General features: G+C 53.2%; 1 protein-coding gene across 4 annotated transcripts in view; it reads right to left on the bottom strand.

Moving 5' to 3' along the window:
* Positions 1-2,675: 2,675 nt before the first annotated feature.
* Positions 2,676-19,089, bottom strand: part of PHC2 (polyhomeotic homolog 2) — a 116,244-nt gene continuing 99,830 nt past the window's right edge. For all 4 annotated transcript variants that reach the window (XM_039231670.1, XM_039231685.1, XM_039231676.1 and 1 more), the window contains 6 exons: positions 14,775-14,977; positions 13,029-13,158; positions 12,087-12,201; positions 8,012-8,153; positions 6,617-6,893; positions 2,676-4,089 (listed from right to left, as the gene is read on the bottom strand). In XM_039231670.1, the coding sequence (XP_039087601.1) occupies positions 3,935-4,089; positions 6,617-6,893; positions 8,012-8,153; positions 12,087-12,201; positions 13,029-13,158; positions 14,775-14,977 (1,022 nt within the window). In that variant the 3' untranslated portion in view covers positions 2,676-3,934. The remainder of the gene's footprint in view (positions 4,090-6,616; positions 6,894-8,011; positions 8,154-12,086; positions 12,202-13,028; positions 13,159-14,774; positions 14,978-19,089) is intronic.

The raw sequence follows: 19,089 nt of genomic DNA, 5'->3' as shown, positions 1-19,089 counted from the left end.
CGCAGAGCTTCTGCCAGATCTCAAGGGCACTGGTCACCTGATTGTGACTTTGGACAACTCACAATAAATGGTGTACATACGCCAGTCACCCAGCAGTGTTAAGAGCCACACGAGATAGGGAGATGGAGGGGCTTCACAAAGTTTACACTGGGTGTAAAAAGTGCAGGTTGTGAGTTCTCAGAAATCAGTTTTGTGGATCATGACCAAGATTTAAAGAAAATGCCAGAATGTTTTGCACATAAAGGTAGATATTGTTTTATGAAATTTTTGTTTCAGAGATCTATATTTAAGTACCTATATGAAAGTGGGAAACCATTTTTATTTTTTTAAACCGTGGCTCGTGACCAAAAAAAGATCTTTAAAAATTCTGTGGCTTGTGACCAAAAAAGGTCTTTAAAGTTCTGAGTAAAGTGTAAACAACAGGGACAAATACAGGTTTTCCTGCTATCTGAAAGAAGGGTGCTCTTTATGAAAACTCCCCTCAGCAGAAAAGGCATAAAAGCGAAGTTTTAATTGAATTGAATCATTACTTTATATGGAAGGCTTTTTTCAGTGTTCCCAGATCCAAAGAGTAACCCACCGTGGGCTTTTCTGCTACCTGGGGACAGGGCTTGCTAACGGACACACAAAATAAAGGGAGACAAAGCACAGATGCTCCCAGAGTTGTGAGGGCAGAGATGCCACGCAGTCTGTGGCCAGAAGAAGCACGATCCCCGGAAGCGCCTAGCACTGCGGGAGCTTCCATGCCAGCTTGCTGCAAGGCAGAGGCTACTTTCACTTTTTGTCTTTTTTCTTAAAAGCAGAAACCTTCTTTGGATTTGTTGTTAGTGGAAACAGGTACTGCTGTAGGTCTACCGTAAGCTTTTGCAACCAGGGCGCTCCCTATGTATTTTAAGAAGCACTCTTGGGGCACCTGGGTGGTTCAGTCGGTTAAGCGTCTGACTTCGGCTCAGGTCATGATCTCACAGTTCATGGGTTCAGGCCCCGTGTTGGGCTCTGTGCTGACAGCTAGCTCAGTGCCTGGAGCCTGCTTCAGATTGTGTATCTCCTCTTTCTGACCCTCCCCTGCTCACGCTGTCTCTCTCTCTGAAATAAATACATTTTTAATAAAAAAAAAAAAAAAAGCAGTCTTCAGGGGTACCTGGGTGGCTGAGTCGGTTAAGCTTCCTACTTCAGCTCAGGTCACGATCTCACTGTTCGTGGGTTCGAGCCCGGGTTGGGCTCTGTGCTGACAGCTCGGAGCCTGGAGCCTGCTTGGGATTCTGTGTCTCCCTCTCTCTCTCTGCCCCTCCCCCGCTCACACTCTGTCTCTCTCTCTCTCTCTCTCACAAATAAATGTTAAAAAATAAAAAGCACCGTTCCGACTTATAACAGGTGGGGCCTGTCAGTGAACAAAAGCAATAGCACCAGTATTTGCTTTTGTCAGTCAGTGTTCTCGAATTCCCCACAGCCCCTCAGGAGCTTCGCTGCCCTCCCCCTTCAGCGTACAGGTAGGAGCAAACTCAGGAGAGGCTTGGCTTTCCCTCCCCACCCCCCCACCAAGGGAAAACGGGGGTCTGGGGCGAAGGGACTTGTCTGGATCCGCAGAGGCCCCAGTGCGCAGCCGGCTGGGCCTGCATTCCGCCGCGGTAAGTTCCCCTCCTGCTTTCCCCTGGGTTCCACGCCCCTGGCTCCTCCAGTCCGGGCTCGGCCCTCTGGGTAATCAAACTCATCAGTCCGCTTCTCCTCTTCCTCCAGGTGGTAGTTACAATTTAACAGGCTTTCCAGAGAGGTGGTGTCAAACTGCTAGAAGTTATTTTGCCTGATCTTCCTGGGCCCCACCCTTGGAGGCTGATTGTGTGCGTTGGGGCGCAGGCCTCAAACCCACATTTTAAACAAGCTGAAACACCGCCTTACAGAAAAACCCAGGGACAGGAAGGAGCAGGAGGCCAGGTTGCCTCCCTCTTCCCTTCTCCAGGGCCAGGCGCAGGAGTTTAAGGGAGTTTCAGCTCCATTCAGGCAGGGCAGGGGCTGCTCTGCTCACCACGGGGCCTGGTTCAGGCAGGCGCAGGGCCGCACGCGCCGGGGCCACCCTAGGCGCTCGAGCCCCAGCATCTGCACCCCACACCCCATGCCTTTGTGTGCCTGCGTCCCGCAATGCCCTGTTTTCTTCATTCAAGGCTTAGGTGTCTCACTTCCGTGAGGACAAAGTCTCTAATAAGTAGCTATTCCAACATCCAAAAAATGCTCAGAAATTGCTGAGTGAATCAAAGGCATCCCAAGGGCTATTGGGGACACCGCACCGCTGAGCAGCAACAACTGAGGATGTGTGCCTGGGGACGGAAGAGTCTGGCCCTGCCCCGGGTGTTCCAGGTGATTCCTGGCCCAACAGCATCGCCTCTCCCCTGCGGGAAGCGGGAAGTGGGAAGTGGGAAGCGAAGCGGGAAGCGGGTAGGAGGGCTCAGAGCTGAGGGGCTCTGGCCACTCCCACTCCAAGGGACACCTGTGAAAAAGAGGGTGTGTCTGCTTCCTCCTGTGACATGACTAAGGGCACCCTTGGACCAAGGACCACGCGCAGGGCCCCAGGAAAGTGTGGAGGGCATGCTGTCCGGCTAAGGCCGTCCCTCCCCCGACCCAGGGCACCACCCCTCTCCTCGCGGATGAAAAGGAGCCAGGGGAGAAAGGCACAGAAGAAATAGGTTTTACAGATTTATTTTTAAAAAACGAAAACAAAAGGTTAAAAAAGTCCTTCATTTCCAACCCTGCCTGGGGGGTGTGAGTGGGGAATAGAACAAGCCGAGAAAGGTGCCCACCCCGTTCCCAGGGAGAGCCCTGCTCTTCCCCCAGGAGCCTTCGAGGACAGGGCAAGTCAGAGGCAGGCCCTCGCCCTTCCTGCCCCGCCTCTTCCGCAGGTAGCTCACACTGCTGGCAAGTTCGAGAGGCAAACAAGTGTGGGAGCTGGAGGCCCAAGGCTGCCTTCTTCACGGGCAACGTCACCCCGGCTCTTCTCTGCCCTCAAGACGTTCGTGGGCCCCCGCTCAGGGGCTCCCGGGGCAGGCCGGGCGGGCAGGCCAGGAGGCCCAGCCCGGCCTACAGCAGCTCCCTTAATGCTGTTCGTGGCACAGCAGGGCAGTCGGGGGGACTTCACAGTGTGGGAAGGGCTTCGGAGACCGCGTGCCCACTCTGGAAACGAGAGCCGCCTGACCTCGCCTCCCTGCACGGGGGCTGCCCTTCCTTTCTACTCCCCATCCTGAGGCTGAGTGGAGTCCAGGACAAAGCACTAAGTGGCTGTTTGCTACAGAACACCTGGAGGTGCCAGAGGGTGGCTCTGGGCCCATCTGTCAGTCCAGGCTCCTACACAGTCATCCAGTCACACACACAGCGTTAAGGCGTCTGCGCCAGCGGGCGTGGCCGAACCGGGCCCAGCTTCTCTCGCTCCACCTGCGGAGGGTGAAGGGGGAGAGCCCCTGGCTGCTTCAGAAACGGGCTGAAGGGGGAGAAGCCGGCAACGGAAGAGTTAGCCAGGCCTGGAGAAAGAAGCGGGAGGAAGGCAGGCAAGGGCTCGCGAGGCCTCTATCCAGGCCTGACGGCTGCCCTTGGAAGTAACCCAACTCAGGTTGGGGAGCCCTGACCATATGCCCCCTGGAAAATGGGGGACAGAAAGAGGGGAAGAGAGCGGGGCTAGAGTATTGGGACTTTGGAGGAAGCCAGTGCTATCAATATTTACAAGCATAAAGCCCCATCTTCTGCGCCACCTACCTCTCTGCCCCTCCCACAGAAAGAAAGGCCCCTGAGAGCCATGGAGGGGCTGCCAAGCCCTCCTCACCAGCCACGCCCCACAGGGAGAGCCCTTCCCTCTGACTGGCCCCGGTTCTGGGCCCCTCAGGAACGTCCGCCTGGCTCCGCTCAGTCGGGCGGAGGAGCCCGGGCCAGACCCCTGCTGCGCCGGCCGGCCCTAGGAGTCCTTGAGCATGCTGATGCGCGCGTAGATCTTCAGGGCCGGCCCCAGCTTGATGTTCATGGCGCTCATCAGATGGTCCTCCTTGAGCAGCAGCAGGGCTTGCCCGTCGATCTCCTGGGCGCGGAACTCCTCTGCTATCTCCTGGCAGCCTGAGGGGGACAGCGCCAAGGTCAGCGTCACTCAGAGCTCCCGAGTTCTCGCCTGGCGGGTGCTGCACCGGGACGCGCGCTCTCACCTAACCCTCCCGGCCACGCCGCACCTTAAGGAAGGCCGTCCTGCCCTCGGAGGCCACAGGACTTGCCCGGTGGTCCCCTGCTCCTCACTCGCGCGTGTCCTCGTCGGGCCCTCCCCTCAATGGACTGGGCGGGCCCGGCAGAGCAACGCGGTGCTGCGGAAGTGACTGTGCGAGACTTCGGGGCTGGGTCACCAAGGGCACAGTGGCTGCCACCCAGCTTCATTCTAGAGGAAGCCAGCGACCGTGTCAAGGGGAGCCCCGAGCAGCACTCAGAAGAGGCCCAGGTGGAGAGGAAAGGGGGCCGCGGGAGTGGGGTATGCGCCCTGGAACTGGTCGTCCGGCTGCAAACCAGACGACCACAATCTGGCCGCCATGGCGACGGAGGCCTCATAAGAGCGCCCAAGCCAGCGCTGTGCAGCTGAGCTGCGTCCCTGACCCACAGAACCTGGGGTGACAGCCGCTGCACTCTGGGGTAATGAATGCAGACTGTGGCTCCTGGAAGAGGGCTGCTGCCGTGGCCGGGAGGCGGCAGCTGGAGGGACTGTGAGGAGAGAGCCAGTGAGGCGCCTCAGACACTCCGAGAGGCTGGGCAGAGGTCTGACGGCCTGTGAGAAAAGCGGGCGAGGCTTCGAGGAAAGGGAGGAAACTGTCCCTGGAAATCGGAAGAAATGGAGAAAATGTGGCGACCGTGCCGCGGGTGTAACGCGGTACGTTTGATGTGCCTCATGAACTGAGGGGTCTGAGGACCGTTCCAGCAGAAGGCTGGAGGCTTTGCCCCGCGTCTGGCTCTGCGCACAGGAAGCTGGGGGGAGGCGAGGAAAAGGCAAGGCGCCAGGACGGGCTGGTGTGAAAATCCCTAGCCTCTCCGGCAGCAAATGCTGCTGAAACTAAGACCACTTGTCGCTAGGCAGAGGTCAAGCCAGGACCAAGACACAGGGCCTAGAGGTGGGAGGGAGGGTATGACCAATCTTTCACTAAGACCTCCGAGGCCTGAAGGTGCTGCCTCAGGGGCCTCTCGGAGGATGCGTGCCTCACGGATCCTCACCATCCAACAGCAGAGCTTCTGGGACGTTAGGGGCACGCCCCCCCCCCTGCTTCAGAAGCAGCTGGCTCAGAGGAAGGCTTACCTTGGAGCAGTTTTGGGTATGGGGTTTGTCTGATAAAGTGAACCCCAACAAGATGCACAGGAAGCCCACAAAGATTTTCAGAGAATTGTACTCGCAGAGACACTGCTCGAACCGCAAGGGTGAGAGGTCACAGAAAATGAAGAACAGCTCACCAGGCCAGGGAAACTACCGTGCTGACGCCTACGCTGCCTTTCATGGGAAAGAAAGGATGACTCAGAGGGTGGAACCCAGAAAGGGAAAGATAGTCACTGCCAGACTCCGAGTCCTAATCAGGGAAAGGCCGGCATGTGCAAAGTGGGGCAAAGTGGTTGCCACATCCTAAGGTCACCCAAGCATGAGTGTCCTGGAGTGGCTGGAACCGAGGGGAACTGAGGCCCCTTGTGGGTAGCCACACCCGCACCTTGGGACGGGGTCCCACACCCCAGGGAAGCCGTGGCCCACATCTCATCACAGCCTTGTGAGAGGCCCTGGGGCAGAACTGCCCAGCAAAGCCACTCCCAGATTCCTTCCCCACAGTAACTGCGGGGGGGGGGGGGGGGGGGGGGGGGGGGGGGAGGGGGGGCGCCACGATGACAACGACACATTCTCGGGGTGGGACAACAGGGGACTAACGCCCTGAGCTAAGTGGCAGAGGCTGCGCTCTCAACTGTTATTTCCACCCCAGGCTCACAGTCCCAGGCCTGTGGCAGCCTCCGTACCCAGCGTGGCCAGCGGCTGGGTAACTGGAGGCAACAACAGGAGAGAGAGTGTGGGGTCCCGAGAGCGTCCGTGAAAAATGTGAGGTTTGCCTTTCAAGGTTCATTTCTAAACCGTGGCCCTCAGCACCGCGCGCCCTCCCCACCAGGGCTATGTGCGGTCCCGGGGACGCGACAGACACGCAAGTCCACACCTCTGCTGGCCAGCCTCCCTGTGCCATCCCTCTTGCTGGCCGAGGCCTGCCCGCCCGCGGCTTCCAGCTCACACTGTCCTATGCTGGCTTTCACCTTGACAGGTTGCCTGCATTCCACTGGACCCCTCTCGCACTGTCCCAGGAGGGACACAGGGCTGATTCACCGTCCCCTCCGCATTTCACACCGAGCGCTCCCTGTGGTGGCAAACACGCCTCCCTACAGCTACAGGGTGTTACTTACAGTCGTGTTCTATACTAGAAAGTAAGCTCCTCCAGGCGGGAATTGCAGACTCATCTCTGCACTCCCGTTCCTGAACCTGAGTCATTAACTGAGTCATTTCCTGGTCGGGGGAGGTGATGTCTCTCCTTCTCACAGGTGCGCTGCTAGCTAATCCGGGCAGGCAGGGGACTCTCAGGGGCCTTACCTGGCAGGGAGCGGATGAACTCGTAGACATCTTCTACATTCCATTTGGTGGGCTCGCTCGGTAGGAAGTGGTGTCCCATGCCCACCAGGTCCCTCATGTGCATGTCAGGGAGCTCCAGGTCCCGCTGGCCTTGACGCCGGCGGGAGGTAGACGAACTGGCTGAGATGGGTGACAAGGGCTCCTCGTAGCTGGAGTTATCCGAGCAGCGGCTGGAGTCTTCCTGGCTGTGTGTCAGCTGCAACGCGGCCGTAACCGAGAGGGGCACGGTGCCTGTTGGCTGGGGGCGGAGAGAATGGTTGGCTTCTGGATGGGGGAGCAAGGCACCGCTAGCAAAGGCAAGTAGTCTCCTTCTACTTGGTCTACGACTACATACCTTTGAATTCCTAGATCAAAGCACCTGGTGGGCTGTCCCCTCTCTGGTTCTCCCAGTACTGGCGCATGCACCACACTGCACGGCAGTGATCTGACCCTATCCCTCTTGTGTCCTCTACATGTGGGGTTTTAAACCAGGGCTCTATGGGTTTCGGGGTGGTCTATGAAATAGCACGGAGAATTTCCTGGGCATGTGCATGCTGGATCACAGCTTTCATCAGATTCTTAAAGAGGTTTATGGCCCAGGGGACAGCAAGCAGCAAAAACACATCGGGTTGTGGAACGTGCACGAGGCTGCAGGCTGCTGCAGGGTGACTTAGAGCCTCAGCGCCTCACAGCACCCCTGGCATACAGTCGGGGCTACAGGGTATTTAATGAATGAATGGCCATGTTCCTGGTAGAGGTTTCAAGAACTCAGTGTTCCGTGTTTGAGGCGGCATCAATGGGGCCCCTGGGTGGCTTAGCTGGTTAAGCGGCCGACTTCAGCTCAGCTCATGATCTCACAGTTTGTGAGTTCGAGCCCCGCGTTGGGCTCTGTGCTGACAGCTCAGGGCCTGGAGCCTGCTTCCGATTCTGTGTCTCCCTCTCTCTCTGCCCCTCCCCCACTCATGCTCTTTCTCTCTCTCAAAAATAAACATTAAGAAGAACAAAGGAGGCAGTGAGATGTGGGGGTAAAATGGTACAGGCTGCCTCCTAGCCCCGCCCTCCACGTGAGACACAAGACAGCTGGGACAGTTTGTCTCTTCACAGGGCCAGGCAGAGGAGACCCCACTTCCATGGCTCCAGAAGGATGGAAGCAAACTGGAAGGGGAGGGGTGAGGAAGGGGCAAGGGAAATCACCTGCCAAGCATCCATGGGTCTAAATGGAGGGGCCCCTTACGGGACCTGGGAAGGCTGTGAGAAGTGAGGACATGACAGAGTAGAGTCAGCAGTGGAAAGGCACGTGGGTGTCCCATGTCCGTTAAGAAGGGAAGGTGGCGGGGACTTGGGTCAAGGGAGCTTCAGGCTGTGCCGGCCCCTCACCTGCTTCTTGGTATCCTTGGTGAGTGGTGGCAGACTGGCTTTGCTGGCCCGGCGGCGGTTGTGGGTCGTGGCTCCTGCCTTCTGCAGCTTGCTCCGGTCCGAGTGGAAGAGCCCCACTCGTTTGGTGCACCCCACGTTGTACCTGCGGGGGTCAGGGAAGGAGGGAAGTCAGACAGGGAAGACAGCAGCTGGGCTCTCCAGCAATATTTGAGTCTGTCTGTTCACACCAGTCCTGGATCTGCCACAGACTACTAAGCTGTGTGACTCTGGGCCAGCCACTGACCTCCGAGCCTCGGTTTCCTCATCTGGAGCTGGGGATGAGACGGCTCACTTCCCAAATGCGGTCTGGCGGTTGTTACATGAGCCAATGTGTGGAAAGTGCTTGACCCAACAACTCAGATCATGTGAAGATCTCTGCACTGAGCACGACCTGTGCCTGAGACACTGCGCACAGCCCTCCTGGGAAGTACAGGTGCACCACACAGACGCTGTGGGCGTGGTTCCAGAGCTGACCGGCAGCAAAGCGGGTCAGACGAGACTGTTTTGTGCTTCCCGGTGCAGAGAAAAGTAAGGTTTACGCTATACTGGAGTTTATTAAGTGTGCGATAGCATTACATCCAAAAAAACAATGTACATGCCTTAATTTAAAAATACCTTTCTGCTAAAAATTGCTAACCACCATCTGAGCTTCCAGTGAGTCGTAATAACCTTTTTGCTGGTGGAGGGTCTTGCCTCGATGTGGACGGCTGCTCACTGATCAGGGTGGTGGGTGCCGAAGGCTGGGGCAAGTTCCTAAAATAAGGCAACGATGAAGTCTGCCATGGCGACGGACTTTTCCTTTCCCGGACAGTCTGTCGCATGCGATGCTGTTTAAGAGTATTTTTCCTCCAGAACTGCTTTCAAAATTGGGAGTCAATCCTCTCAAACCCTGCCACTGCTTTATCAACCCGGTTTATGTACTATTCTAGATCCCTGGCTGTCATCTCAACAATCTTCACAAGCATCTTCACCAGGAGATTCCATCCACACTTTCTCACTTCCTTTGCTTGGCTCGAAGCTACTCCCCATTCATTCCAGTTATACCGCGAGACTGTAGCAATCCTGCTCCATCTTCAGGCTCCACTTCTCATTCTGGTTCTCTTGCTGTCTCCCCCACATCTGCAAGGACTTCTTCCACTGAAGTCTTGAACCCCTCACGGTCATCCATGAGGGTGGGAATCAACTTCTTCCAAACACCGGTTAATGTTGCTATTTTGACCTCTTCCCATGCATCCCTAATGTTCTTAAAGGCATCTAGAATGATGAATCCTTTCCAGAAAGTTTTTAATGGACTCTGCCCAGATCCATCATCCTGATTCATGGCAGCTAGAGCTTTACAAAATGCACCTTTTAAAAAGACCTGAAAGTCGAAATGACCCATTGATCCATGGGCTACAGAACAGATGATATGTTAACAGGTATGGAAACAACATGAAATCTCACTGCCATCTCCATCAGAGCTTTTGGGTGACCAGGTGCACTCTCAGTGAGCAGTGACATTTTGTAACTTTTTTTTAATGTTTGAGAGAGAGACAAAGTGTGAGTCAGGGAGGGTCAGAGAGAGGGGGAGACACAGAATTGGAGGCAGGTTCCAAGCTCTGAGCTATCAGTACAGAGCACGACATGTGGCTCGAACTCACAGAATATGAGATCATGACCTGAACTGAAGTCAGATGCTTAACCGATTGAGCCATCCAGGTGCCCTGAACAGTGATATATTGAAAGAAATCTTTTTTTCTTGAGCGGTAAGTCTCAATAGTGGACTTAAACTATTTACTAGACCATCTTGTAAACAGACGTGCTGTCATTCAGGCTTTGCTGTCCCATTGACAGAGCACAGGCAGAGTAGATTTAGCATAATTCTTATTTAAAAAAATTTTTTTTGTTTATTCAGTTTTTGAGAGAGAGAGAGCGAGAGAGCGAGAGAGCGAGAGCGAGCACTAGTAAGGGAGGGGCAGAGAGAGAGGGAGACAGAATCCAAAGCAGGCTCCAGGTTCTGAGCTGGACAGTCAGCACACAGCCGGACACGGGGCTCAAACCCACAAACTGTGAGATCATGACCTGAGCCGAAGTCGGCTGCTTAACTGACTGAGCCGCCCAGGCGCCCCCCAGATTTAGCATAATTCTTAAGGGCCCTAGGATTTTCAGAACGGTCAATGAGCTCTGGCTTCAACTTCCAACAAGTCATCAGCTGCATTAGCCCCTACCAAGAGAGTCAGCCTGTCCTCTGAAGCTTTGAAGCCAAGCACAGACTTCTCCTCTCCAGCTATGAGTCCTAGATGGTATCTTCTTCCAATAACCTTTTGTCTGCACTGAAAGTCTGTGGTTTAGCACGGCCACTTTCGTGAATTACTGTAGCGGGACCTTCTGGGTAACCTGCTGCAGCTCCTACATCAGCACTTGCTGCTTCACTGTGTACTTTTATGAAACAGAGATGGCTTCTTTCCTTAAATCTCACGAACCAACCTCAGCTAGCTTCAGGTTCCTCTTCTGCAGCTTCCTTGCCTCTCTCGGCCTTCACAGAATTGAAGAGATTCAGGGTCTTGTTCTGGATTAGGCTTTGGCTTGAGGGAATGTTGGGACTGGTTGACCTTCCAAACTTTCTCCATATCTGCAGTAAGGCTGTTTTGCTCTCTTATCATTTGCATGTTCACTGGAGCAGCACTTTTAATTTCCTTCAAGAACTTTTCCTTTGCATTCACAGCTTGGCTAACTGTTTGGAGCAAGAGGCCTATCTTCGGGCTATCTTGGCTTTCCACATGCCTTCCTCACTAAGCTTAATCATTTCTAGCTTTTGATTTGAAGTGAGAGACCTGTAACTCTTCCTTTCACTTCAACACTTGGAGGCCGCAGTAGGGTTATTAATGGGCCTGATCAATACTGTCGTGTCTTGGGGACTCGGAAGGCCCGGAGAGATGGGAGAACGGTTGGTTGGTGGGGCAGTCAGAACACCTGTGACGTTTACTGATTAAGTTCACCATCTTATGTGGGAGCAAGTCACAGCCACCCAAAACAATGATTACGTAACAGCAAAGCTCACTGATCACAGATCGCCATGATGTGATAATCATGAAGAAAACACTGGGAAAATGACCAAAATGGGACACAGAGACAAGGAGTGAATGAATGCTGTTGGACAGATGGTGCCAACGGCCTTGTCTAACATGGAGTTGCCACACATCTTCAATCTGTAAAAAATGCAGCATCTGGGAAGCACAATAAAACGAGGTGTGCCTGGAGCCTGGCAGCTTCACAAAGGCACCCTGACTGCCTCCAGCACAGGGCTGAGGAGAGCCTTAGTCCAGCTGGCATGCAGAGCCCCTCTCTATCTAGGGATCGAGACAGTTCTATTCTTTGAGGGTTCAGGGCTCCGAGGTCAGGGCCTCTTCTGCCTTGGTATGAAGACCACATAGGGCTTTAGAGCCAGACGGGCCTAACTCCCCAACTCCATGACACTCAGCACAACTACTAATTCTCTGTGCCTCAGGTTCCTGGCATGTGTGAAGGCGACAGCGATAATGCCTGCCTCACAGTTATTATGAAGATCGGATGACACAGTGCAGGTCAGCTGCCTAGAGCAGCGCCTAGCATGGGGCAGGCTCGCAGTAAACGACACTGTGTCTATGCGCTGGGATCACTGGTCTATGTGGGTGAAGCTCGCAAAGAGAACACCTCTGACGGTACAACGGCTTGGCGCGAAGCTTCTAGAGGAGGGCTTGCCCAGAGGGGACAGGAGCTGCCGAGGGCAGGAAAAGAGGAAGGGTGCCGCGGGGCCCAGGAGGGCCAGCTGAGCTGAAGCACTGCCTCCCTTCCTTGGACTCGGGGCTGGTCACTATTCAAGCTCTGGGTTCTAGGACCTGGTGGGTTAGTGACCTGGTGTCGCTTCCAGGCAGGTGGAGGAAGTAGGAACGCAGGGAAGCTCCATGGAGGGACTCCCAGGAGGGACGAGAGACGGCTAAAGGGAGGCAGGACACGAGGTGCTGCAATCCTGAGGAGGGGGAGGGGGTGGAGAGGGGGAGGGGCTGAGGCCACTCACCTCTTCGCACATGCCATGGAACAGAAGCGCTTGGAACGCTTGAACTTGTAGGCAAAGTCCACCCGGCCACAGAGCTCACACTTGAGTTTGAGGGGAGTACCCTCCTCTTTGGATTCTGGAAGTATGGAAACTGGAGTAAGGGTAAAGATGAACAACCCCCACGGGACCCGCACAAGGCCTCCCTTCTCTGCTCTGCCTTGCGTCCCCACAGCTGTGACACACAGTGGTGGCCTAAATTGGAAAATGCCCATCTCCTCTCGCCACTGGTTTGGGAAGGGATGTTTCCCCCACCCTGGCAAGTAGCAGTGGTGTTTGGTGATGACCCCCAGACACCTAACAGGTTTTCTGTCCAAGTGCTATGAGCCTGAGGCAAACACGGGTGGTGAAGAATCGGCACCCCTCTTTACGGCTCTGGAAGAGAGGGGGAAGCTCACGGGCAATGCCCTGGCTGCCGGCACGACTGATCTGGAATGATCCCACCCTCCCCTGCCCTGTCTAGTCGGCTGCTGCCCTGGGTCCCAGCACCCGGGAGTCCTGTATCCTACGCAGCCCCCACTCAGGCAGAGGCTCCTCCTCACCCGGGGGCTGGCTCCCGAGGCAGCGAGGGAAGGGCACTCCTGCCTGCCCGCTCCCCTCCTGCCAGCGACTCCCACAGGAAGAGCAACTCTTGGAGTGCTGCGCAGGGCTGGAGCGGGGCTGGGGGAGAGGCAGGGGACACACGGGTCCCGAGGACAGGGACTTTCCCCCTTCCGTTTTCTGGGGGTAGGGCCTGGGGGGGTAATGTTTAGTAGACCGACATGTCCCCCACTCCCTGGTCAGGGCTCCTCCACGGATACCACGAGCGGAAGTGTGTGAGGCCTGCCTCTGTGGCCTGTCGACCTCCCGCTCAGCTCAGCCAAGTCAGCAGGCCTGTTGGCGGGGGGGGGGCGGTGAGAGGCCTACCTTGCAGATAGGGCTCCTCCATCTCAGAGTCAGTGGTGGTGGTATGATCCTGCTGTGGAAGTTTCTCAGGCAAGAACCCCTGTGCATACTTCTTCTTGAGATTCCCCACCAGCAGGGACGAGCGTCCCACCTAGAGGACAAGGTGACACGGAGGCCATGAGGGTTAGGCGGGAGACACTTCCTCACCATCCAGCCTCATCAAAAGTACAAATATAAAGCATCGAGGCACAGACGCCAGCCTCTACATCATCATCCAAGCGCGCCCTGCTCGAGGCCCTATTCTGCGGTGTGGCTCATGAGGCAAGACGCCACCAGTCACCAAAGTGCAGGGATGGCTTCAGTCCAGGACCAAAGGATGGCTTAGGAGGTTAGGGAGACACCTACTCTTCCAGCGAGTGCGGGGCAGAGATGGAGGCGGAAATCAGGTTTCCCACCGCCGGAGCAGCTGCCGGGACTCAGTGCTCATGTGTGGGTATAACACACGACACTAGAGAGACTCGGCAGCCATTTGTTGTTCCTCCTTTCCTCCACCTTACCGCCGCTCTACCCAAGCCAGAGGCTCAGGCAGCCATGGAGGAGAGCAGGAAGAAACAGACTCCGGGCCACAAAGCAAATGCCCTCTGTGGCTGCCAGGATCTCTGGGGCGATGCCGTGGGGGTGCCACCAGTCTGCACCCACCCTGTCAGATGGGTTGGTTTCTGGTGTTCTCTAGGAGGCCAAGGCGAGGACCTCGTCTAATGAGGGAGGGGACGTGAGGGGGCTGGAGCTACTTATAGCTAAGGTGCTCCGGGTAGATTTTTTTTGCCCCAGGCCTTGACCAACCTTCAGAGGGATAGAGGACAAGACCTTATTTGTCTTCTGGCATTTAAGAAGGGCAGCCCAGACAGCTCAGTTAATCAAGCTTAGAGTCTTCCGCTGACCATTCAAATCACTCATGGACCCAACGAATGAGGCAAAGGCAGATGGCATCCCACGAAGATGGTATTCTCTAACAGCCGGATAATCTCCTGGCGGGAGAGGCCGGCGCGCACCGGGTTCTGGGCTCCTCCTACCAGGGTAACAGCACCAACCGTCCTCACCAAGTCACACCGCACAGAATTGGCTGTGGGCGCTTTGTTCTAATAAGACATTTTCTCGATTCTTTCATATTTCTCTTCAGTTGTACGCTTTCACTGGAGACATCTGATTGTGCCCTTTCTAACATACCCCATCACTCTCATTCACTCTCTCTTCTGTCACCAGAAAAGAAGCTTTAGGCTACAACCCTGTTCTCTTCTCATCTCAGACACATCTTGAAAATTTTGTTCTGCAGGTTTCTTTTGGTCTCTAATTGGCTCAAGTTTTGCCATTCAGAGGTTCCGGCATTCAAAACCAAACGAGGTCTCATTTCTCCAAACCTATTGTCTTGCCCCAAACACCCCAGTGTGAACTCCCTTCTAACTAAGGGGTCACACATCCCCAGGCAGGGACATGGCTGAGTCTACGTGTGGAAACTTCTAACCAAGGGACCTTGCCAATGATTCCCAATCACGGGTCCCCTCTGGACCCTGGGAAGACACTTAATCCTAGAAAGAAAATGGCTCTGGCATCTTTGGGGGGCAAGGGGATTAATTAGCAAGGAAAAAGCAAATTGTTTACATTTTTGGACATTTTACATGGAAATGTAAAAATATTCTAATACACATCCAAAATATACTTCAAAAAAACAAAAAAAACAAAAAAGAGGGGAAAAGAAGTAGTCCGTACCGGGAAAGGCTCCGCCCCCTCCTGGATCACAAACCCTTCGATAACATGCGTCAGGATTTGGGGTTTCACAATGGCCTGTGGTGGTTTATTCTCACCATTCTGGGGGGCAGTGCCGGTGATGCTGGAGGCAGAATTTCCGTTCCCTGAGGTCATGCCGGGGCTGCTGAGGTCGGTCAGTGCATGAACAATGCCCTGCCCTGTCTCTGTACAGGGGGAGAGTAGGAAACAAAAGCAGGGGAGGTCAGAACCGGGCCCAGGCCAGCAGAAGGAAGAGCAGAGGCTCAGCGTGTGCCTGGCTTTTTCCATGGAGCCAAGCGACAACGCGAAGCCAGCAGTCCCCTCTGTCAACGACCTATTTAAAAGCGGTGGGGTTCAATGGACACACCACCAAGTGTGACTGTAATCAGTTCTGCAGCCAGGGAGCTAATCAGCGAGCAGTCTTTTTTAATTTCCCCACTGTGCTAAGAATAGTCCAACCAAGTCAAACAGCAGATAATAATTCTCTTTTGGGAGTTAGGACCTTGGTCAATATTGATCTGGACAAACAAGGTAATCTTCAGTTCAAGGGAGAGAATGTATTTAAGGTGGTATCTACAACCAGGATGAAAAGCTGCACTTGGGGTGAGATGGGGTCTCGGGGAGAGAGGTTAAACCTTCTATGAAGTTGCATTGAAAAGGATTAGATTTTAAGCATTCTGGGAAAGGTCAAAGCACTAAACCCCAGAGGTGAACGCAAAGGGAACACGAGGGTTGAGCCCCAAGTGAACACAGTGCTCTCCAGAGGCTGGTTATCTGGGGCCACACCTAAAGTGCATTCAGTGTCTCCCCGGAGGTGGCCGAGGCCGTGGCGCTGTGCTCTACACTGCTTCTTCTGGCCCTGCGCTCTGGGTCAAGGCCCTTGCCCCGTTCTCAGCTCCACATCCAGTCTGGTCGTTAGCCAACCAGAGTCCTCCCCTCTGAGGCCTCCTTCCCTGTGGGCCTGCTGGCCTTCCTCTGAAGGCCTTGATGGAGTGCTGTAAAAGGTGTGCCCAGGTGCCTACACAGCACACACCCCAGGGGACCCTCCTCTTCTCCACTTCACCGGCCCCTCTCCTGAGCCGCTCCATGAGGTGCAAACCCTCATTACCGCACTTTTGCAGCCCTCTCCCCGCCCCCTTCCCAGGCCCATTCCACACCAACTGTGTGAGCTGAGGTTGCCTGTAACCTGGAACTTCCTAAAAAAGAAAAGAGAGAAAGAAAAAGCCATTTCTTTATTACAACAAGCCTATTAATATGAAGCATAACCCTGCGCGTGTGTGTTATATACTTGAAAAACGATTTCAGTACATTAGTAATTTTCGCACAAAACTTTGTATGTCGATGCTCTTATTTCATGTTAAGGACTGCAAATCCCACCACGGAACAAGAATTCAGGGTCTGATGATATGTATCATGAAGAAATTTAAAAAACACATTTTAGAAAAGGTTTATAACCGGTTCATTTTCTTACTAGCAGTCCTAATGCTCAATAAAACAGGATAAATCTTTTTTGATAAAAAAGGATCGACTACGACACATGCCTTCACTAATCAAATCTCAGTAATTCGACTATAATAAATTTCAGAGCTGAGGAGTCATCCAAGAAACAGAAGTGATGAGATTTTTTAAAATTAATTTTTGTTCGAGACACAGTCACATCAGCAAGTTGGAAAAATTTCCTTAAGTGCTTATAGTCGTTTGAAAAAGAAGTTTTTGACAGCTTTGACTTTACTACTGTAGAGATGGAAATGTTCTCCTTTGGAATTCGTCTCTCTAAACTATGAAGGTGTTTGGGAACTACATCAGAAAACCTTTTCTTAACTGTCCATGAATTACTAGGAGGAGTGGGTCAACCAAATCAAATCAATCAAATTAAATTTCTCTGCTTTTAAATGTTATTTAAGCTTACATTTTCATAATTACATTTTCTCTTTTATTTAATATTTTAAATAGGCAAGGGAAACATGTATTTTACTTAAACCGGTGAATAAGTGCTGTTAAAATATAAAGGTGACTATAGAAGTTAACATTTTATTTTTAGATGGTGGCAATTTCCTTCTAATTAGAGCCTAGTAAAATATTTCCTGACTTCTCTAATGAACTACAGATTATAGAAGCACAAGATTATAAAGTCTGGTTCATTCCCTTACCAATGCTTGAACCTTCTCTGTAATATTACCACCAGTGGCTTGGGGGCATTTGTCTGAACAGCTCTGATGGCAAAGGTACAGACTACCTCGGGAGTGGTTTATTCCCAGTGTGGACGGTTCAGTTAAAAAGTTCTTCCTTACTATCTATCTCCTGTTAATTCCTGCCCACCTTTCTGCTCCTTAAGACCATGCAGAACAAGGCCAATAGTATTTGTATAAAGGGCAAACACACAGGCTTAGGCCTGGCTTAGAGACCGGTCTTTATCACTCAAATGAATTAGAGGCAGGTCGTGGTCTCCCTCTGAGACTCGGTCTCACGAGCTGCAAACTAAGGACAGTAACACCACCCCACGCTACAGTGTGCCTATGAGGACCGCAGGAGGTAATCCCCAAGCAGAGCAGCACACTAGGAAATGCTCAAGGAATGCACCTGGTGTCAAAAAGCGTATCACTCAAACCACACTGTCTTCTCTCCTCCAGGCTACTCTCCCTCTGCTTCCTCTGCTTCTTCTATTCCTTACACGAAAAGCTACAAGTTTATCATCATCCTAGGGTGTTCTCTGTGTACATCCTTTAAAGTCAGGGACCCAGTCAATACCAACAGAAAACTCAAACGCACTGATCTAAGAGATCGGGTTGGTTAAGATTTTTGGTTTGTTTCTTTTCAACATGTTCACATTCCTGACTGAGAGCACAGGAGGAGGGAGGCACGGGACTCCCTTGTTTTCATCTAGAATTCCTCTGTGGAAGTACTCCATTCTCCTTGAATTCTGGGGTCACTCCCACCTCTGACTTTTCACGAATATTCATCGCCGAACTGCTTCTGATACCTTGTCTCCTTTTATGGGCTCTCTCCATCCTCGCCTGAGTCTTCTCCTCCCCCCACTGCTCCCTTCCCTCCTGTGTCTCAGAGCAGCGTCTATTAATGTGCACTGGAGCACTGCACGACGGGGCGGCGCGGGCAGAACTCCTGAGGTCAGATTCTTCCCTCACGCCAAATACAGTAGTGAACGGATACATTTCAGTAGCTCCGAGTCTACAGAGCTGATGCTTAACTCTGGGAGGCAAAGACTTTGGAATCTTGGTTTTAAAAGAAGGATCGAATTAAGCAGGAGAATAAACAAATAAACCCATTCACCCTAACTTTAGAAGCTACCACTGCCCATTATAACGGGCAGGTTGCAGAAGAGACAGAAACCAAGCGACTGAGGGAGGGCAATTTACGAATATACAAAGGTTTGCGGCTATTTGCGTGGCAGCCCTCTTGTGGGCCAAGGCCTCCTCATCTGCTTTAGGAACAAAGGAGTCTGGGCTATTTCTGGAATGACCAAACATAATCTCACCCCCTGCCAAGCTCTGTGCTCTGAGATTAATTTAATCTGCTTCCCGCTCTCCCAGACTGCTCTGTAGCCTGCTCGAGGGAAAGTAGCCTACTAGTGAAACTTGCAGAAACCTGTCCTGCGGGCCCTGAGGCCAGATAAAAGACAGTGAAAGAAAAGACTCTATTTCAGGAATTCTTCCTTTCTCAATTCTCTTGACGGGTCCTGAGGCTGGTACTGCTGGAGATTCCCACAGGTCTCAAAAGCCATTATGTACAGCTAGGCACCCGCATCTCCAAGGTGGAGGCCAGGACTGTGAGCACTAGAGGCTGTGGGCGGGGGAAGGCAGGCCAGGGAGGAAGAATCTAGACTTCAATGAAGCTGCCCACAAAGGGCCAAGTATTCAGATGGGAATGAACAGGACGAACGCTCTGGGGGAGGTGTTATTATGTGTGTCTCAGCCTCAAGGTTGCCTCTCAATTCTGGTCTCATTCATAGGTTCTGGCAGAGACGCGGACCACCCAGCAGCCTGTCTGTGAGATTATCTGCACTGGGGCTGGTCCCTTGTGCTAGGCAGAGCAAGTTTCTTTGTGCAGGGGCTATGTCTTGTCACCTCTGTATCTTCAGGGACTAACCCTATGCCCGCTAGAGGACAGCTACTTAACGTCTGTTAAACTGGATTGTCTGGAACCCATGGTCTCCGTCTTTGCCGGTCTCCTCAGTCTCAAACAGGGAACTCGGCACGGTCTGAGGTTTGTAAATTACGTTCTGAGGCTAAAATGAATGAAGCAGAGCTAGGCCAGTGCCTCCTGCAGGAGTGGCATTTCT

The sequence above is a fragment of the Hyaena hyaena genome, unplaced genomic scaffold (assembly GCF_003009895.1).
Source record: "Hyaena hyaena isolate Hyena2069 unplaced genomic scaffold, ASM300989v1 scaffold_3, whole genome shotgun sequence".
Taxonomy (NCBI): domain Eukaryota; kingdom Metazoa; phylum Chordata; class Mammalia; order Carnivora; family Hyaenidae; genus Hyaena; species Hyaena hyaena.
The sequence above is the reverse complement of the archived record's forward strand: the minus strand, read 5'-3'. Positions and strand labels throughout refer to the sequence as shown.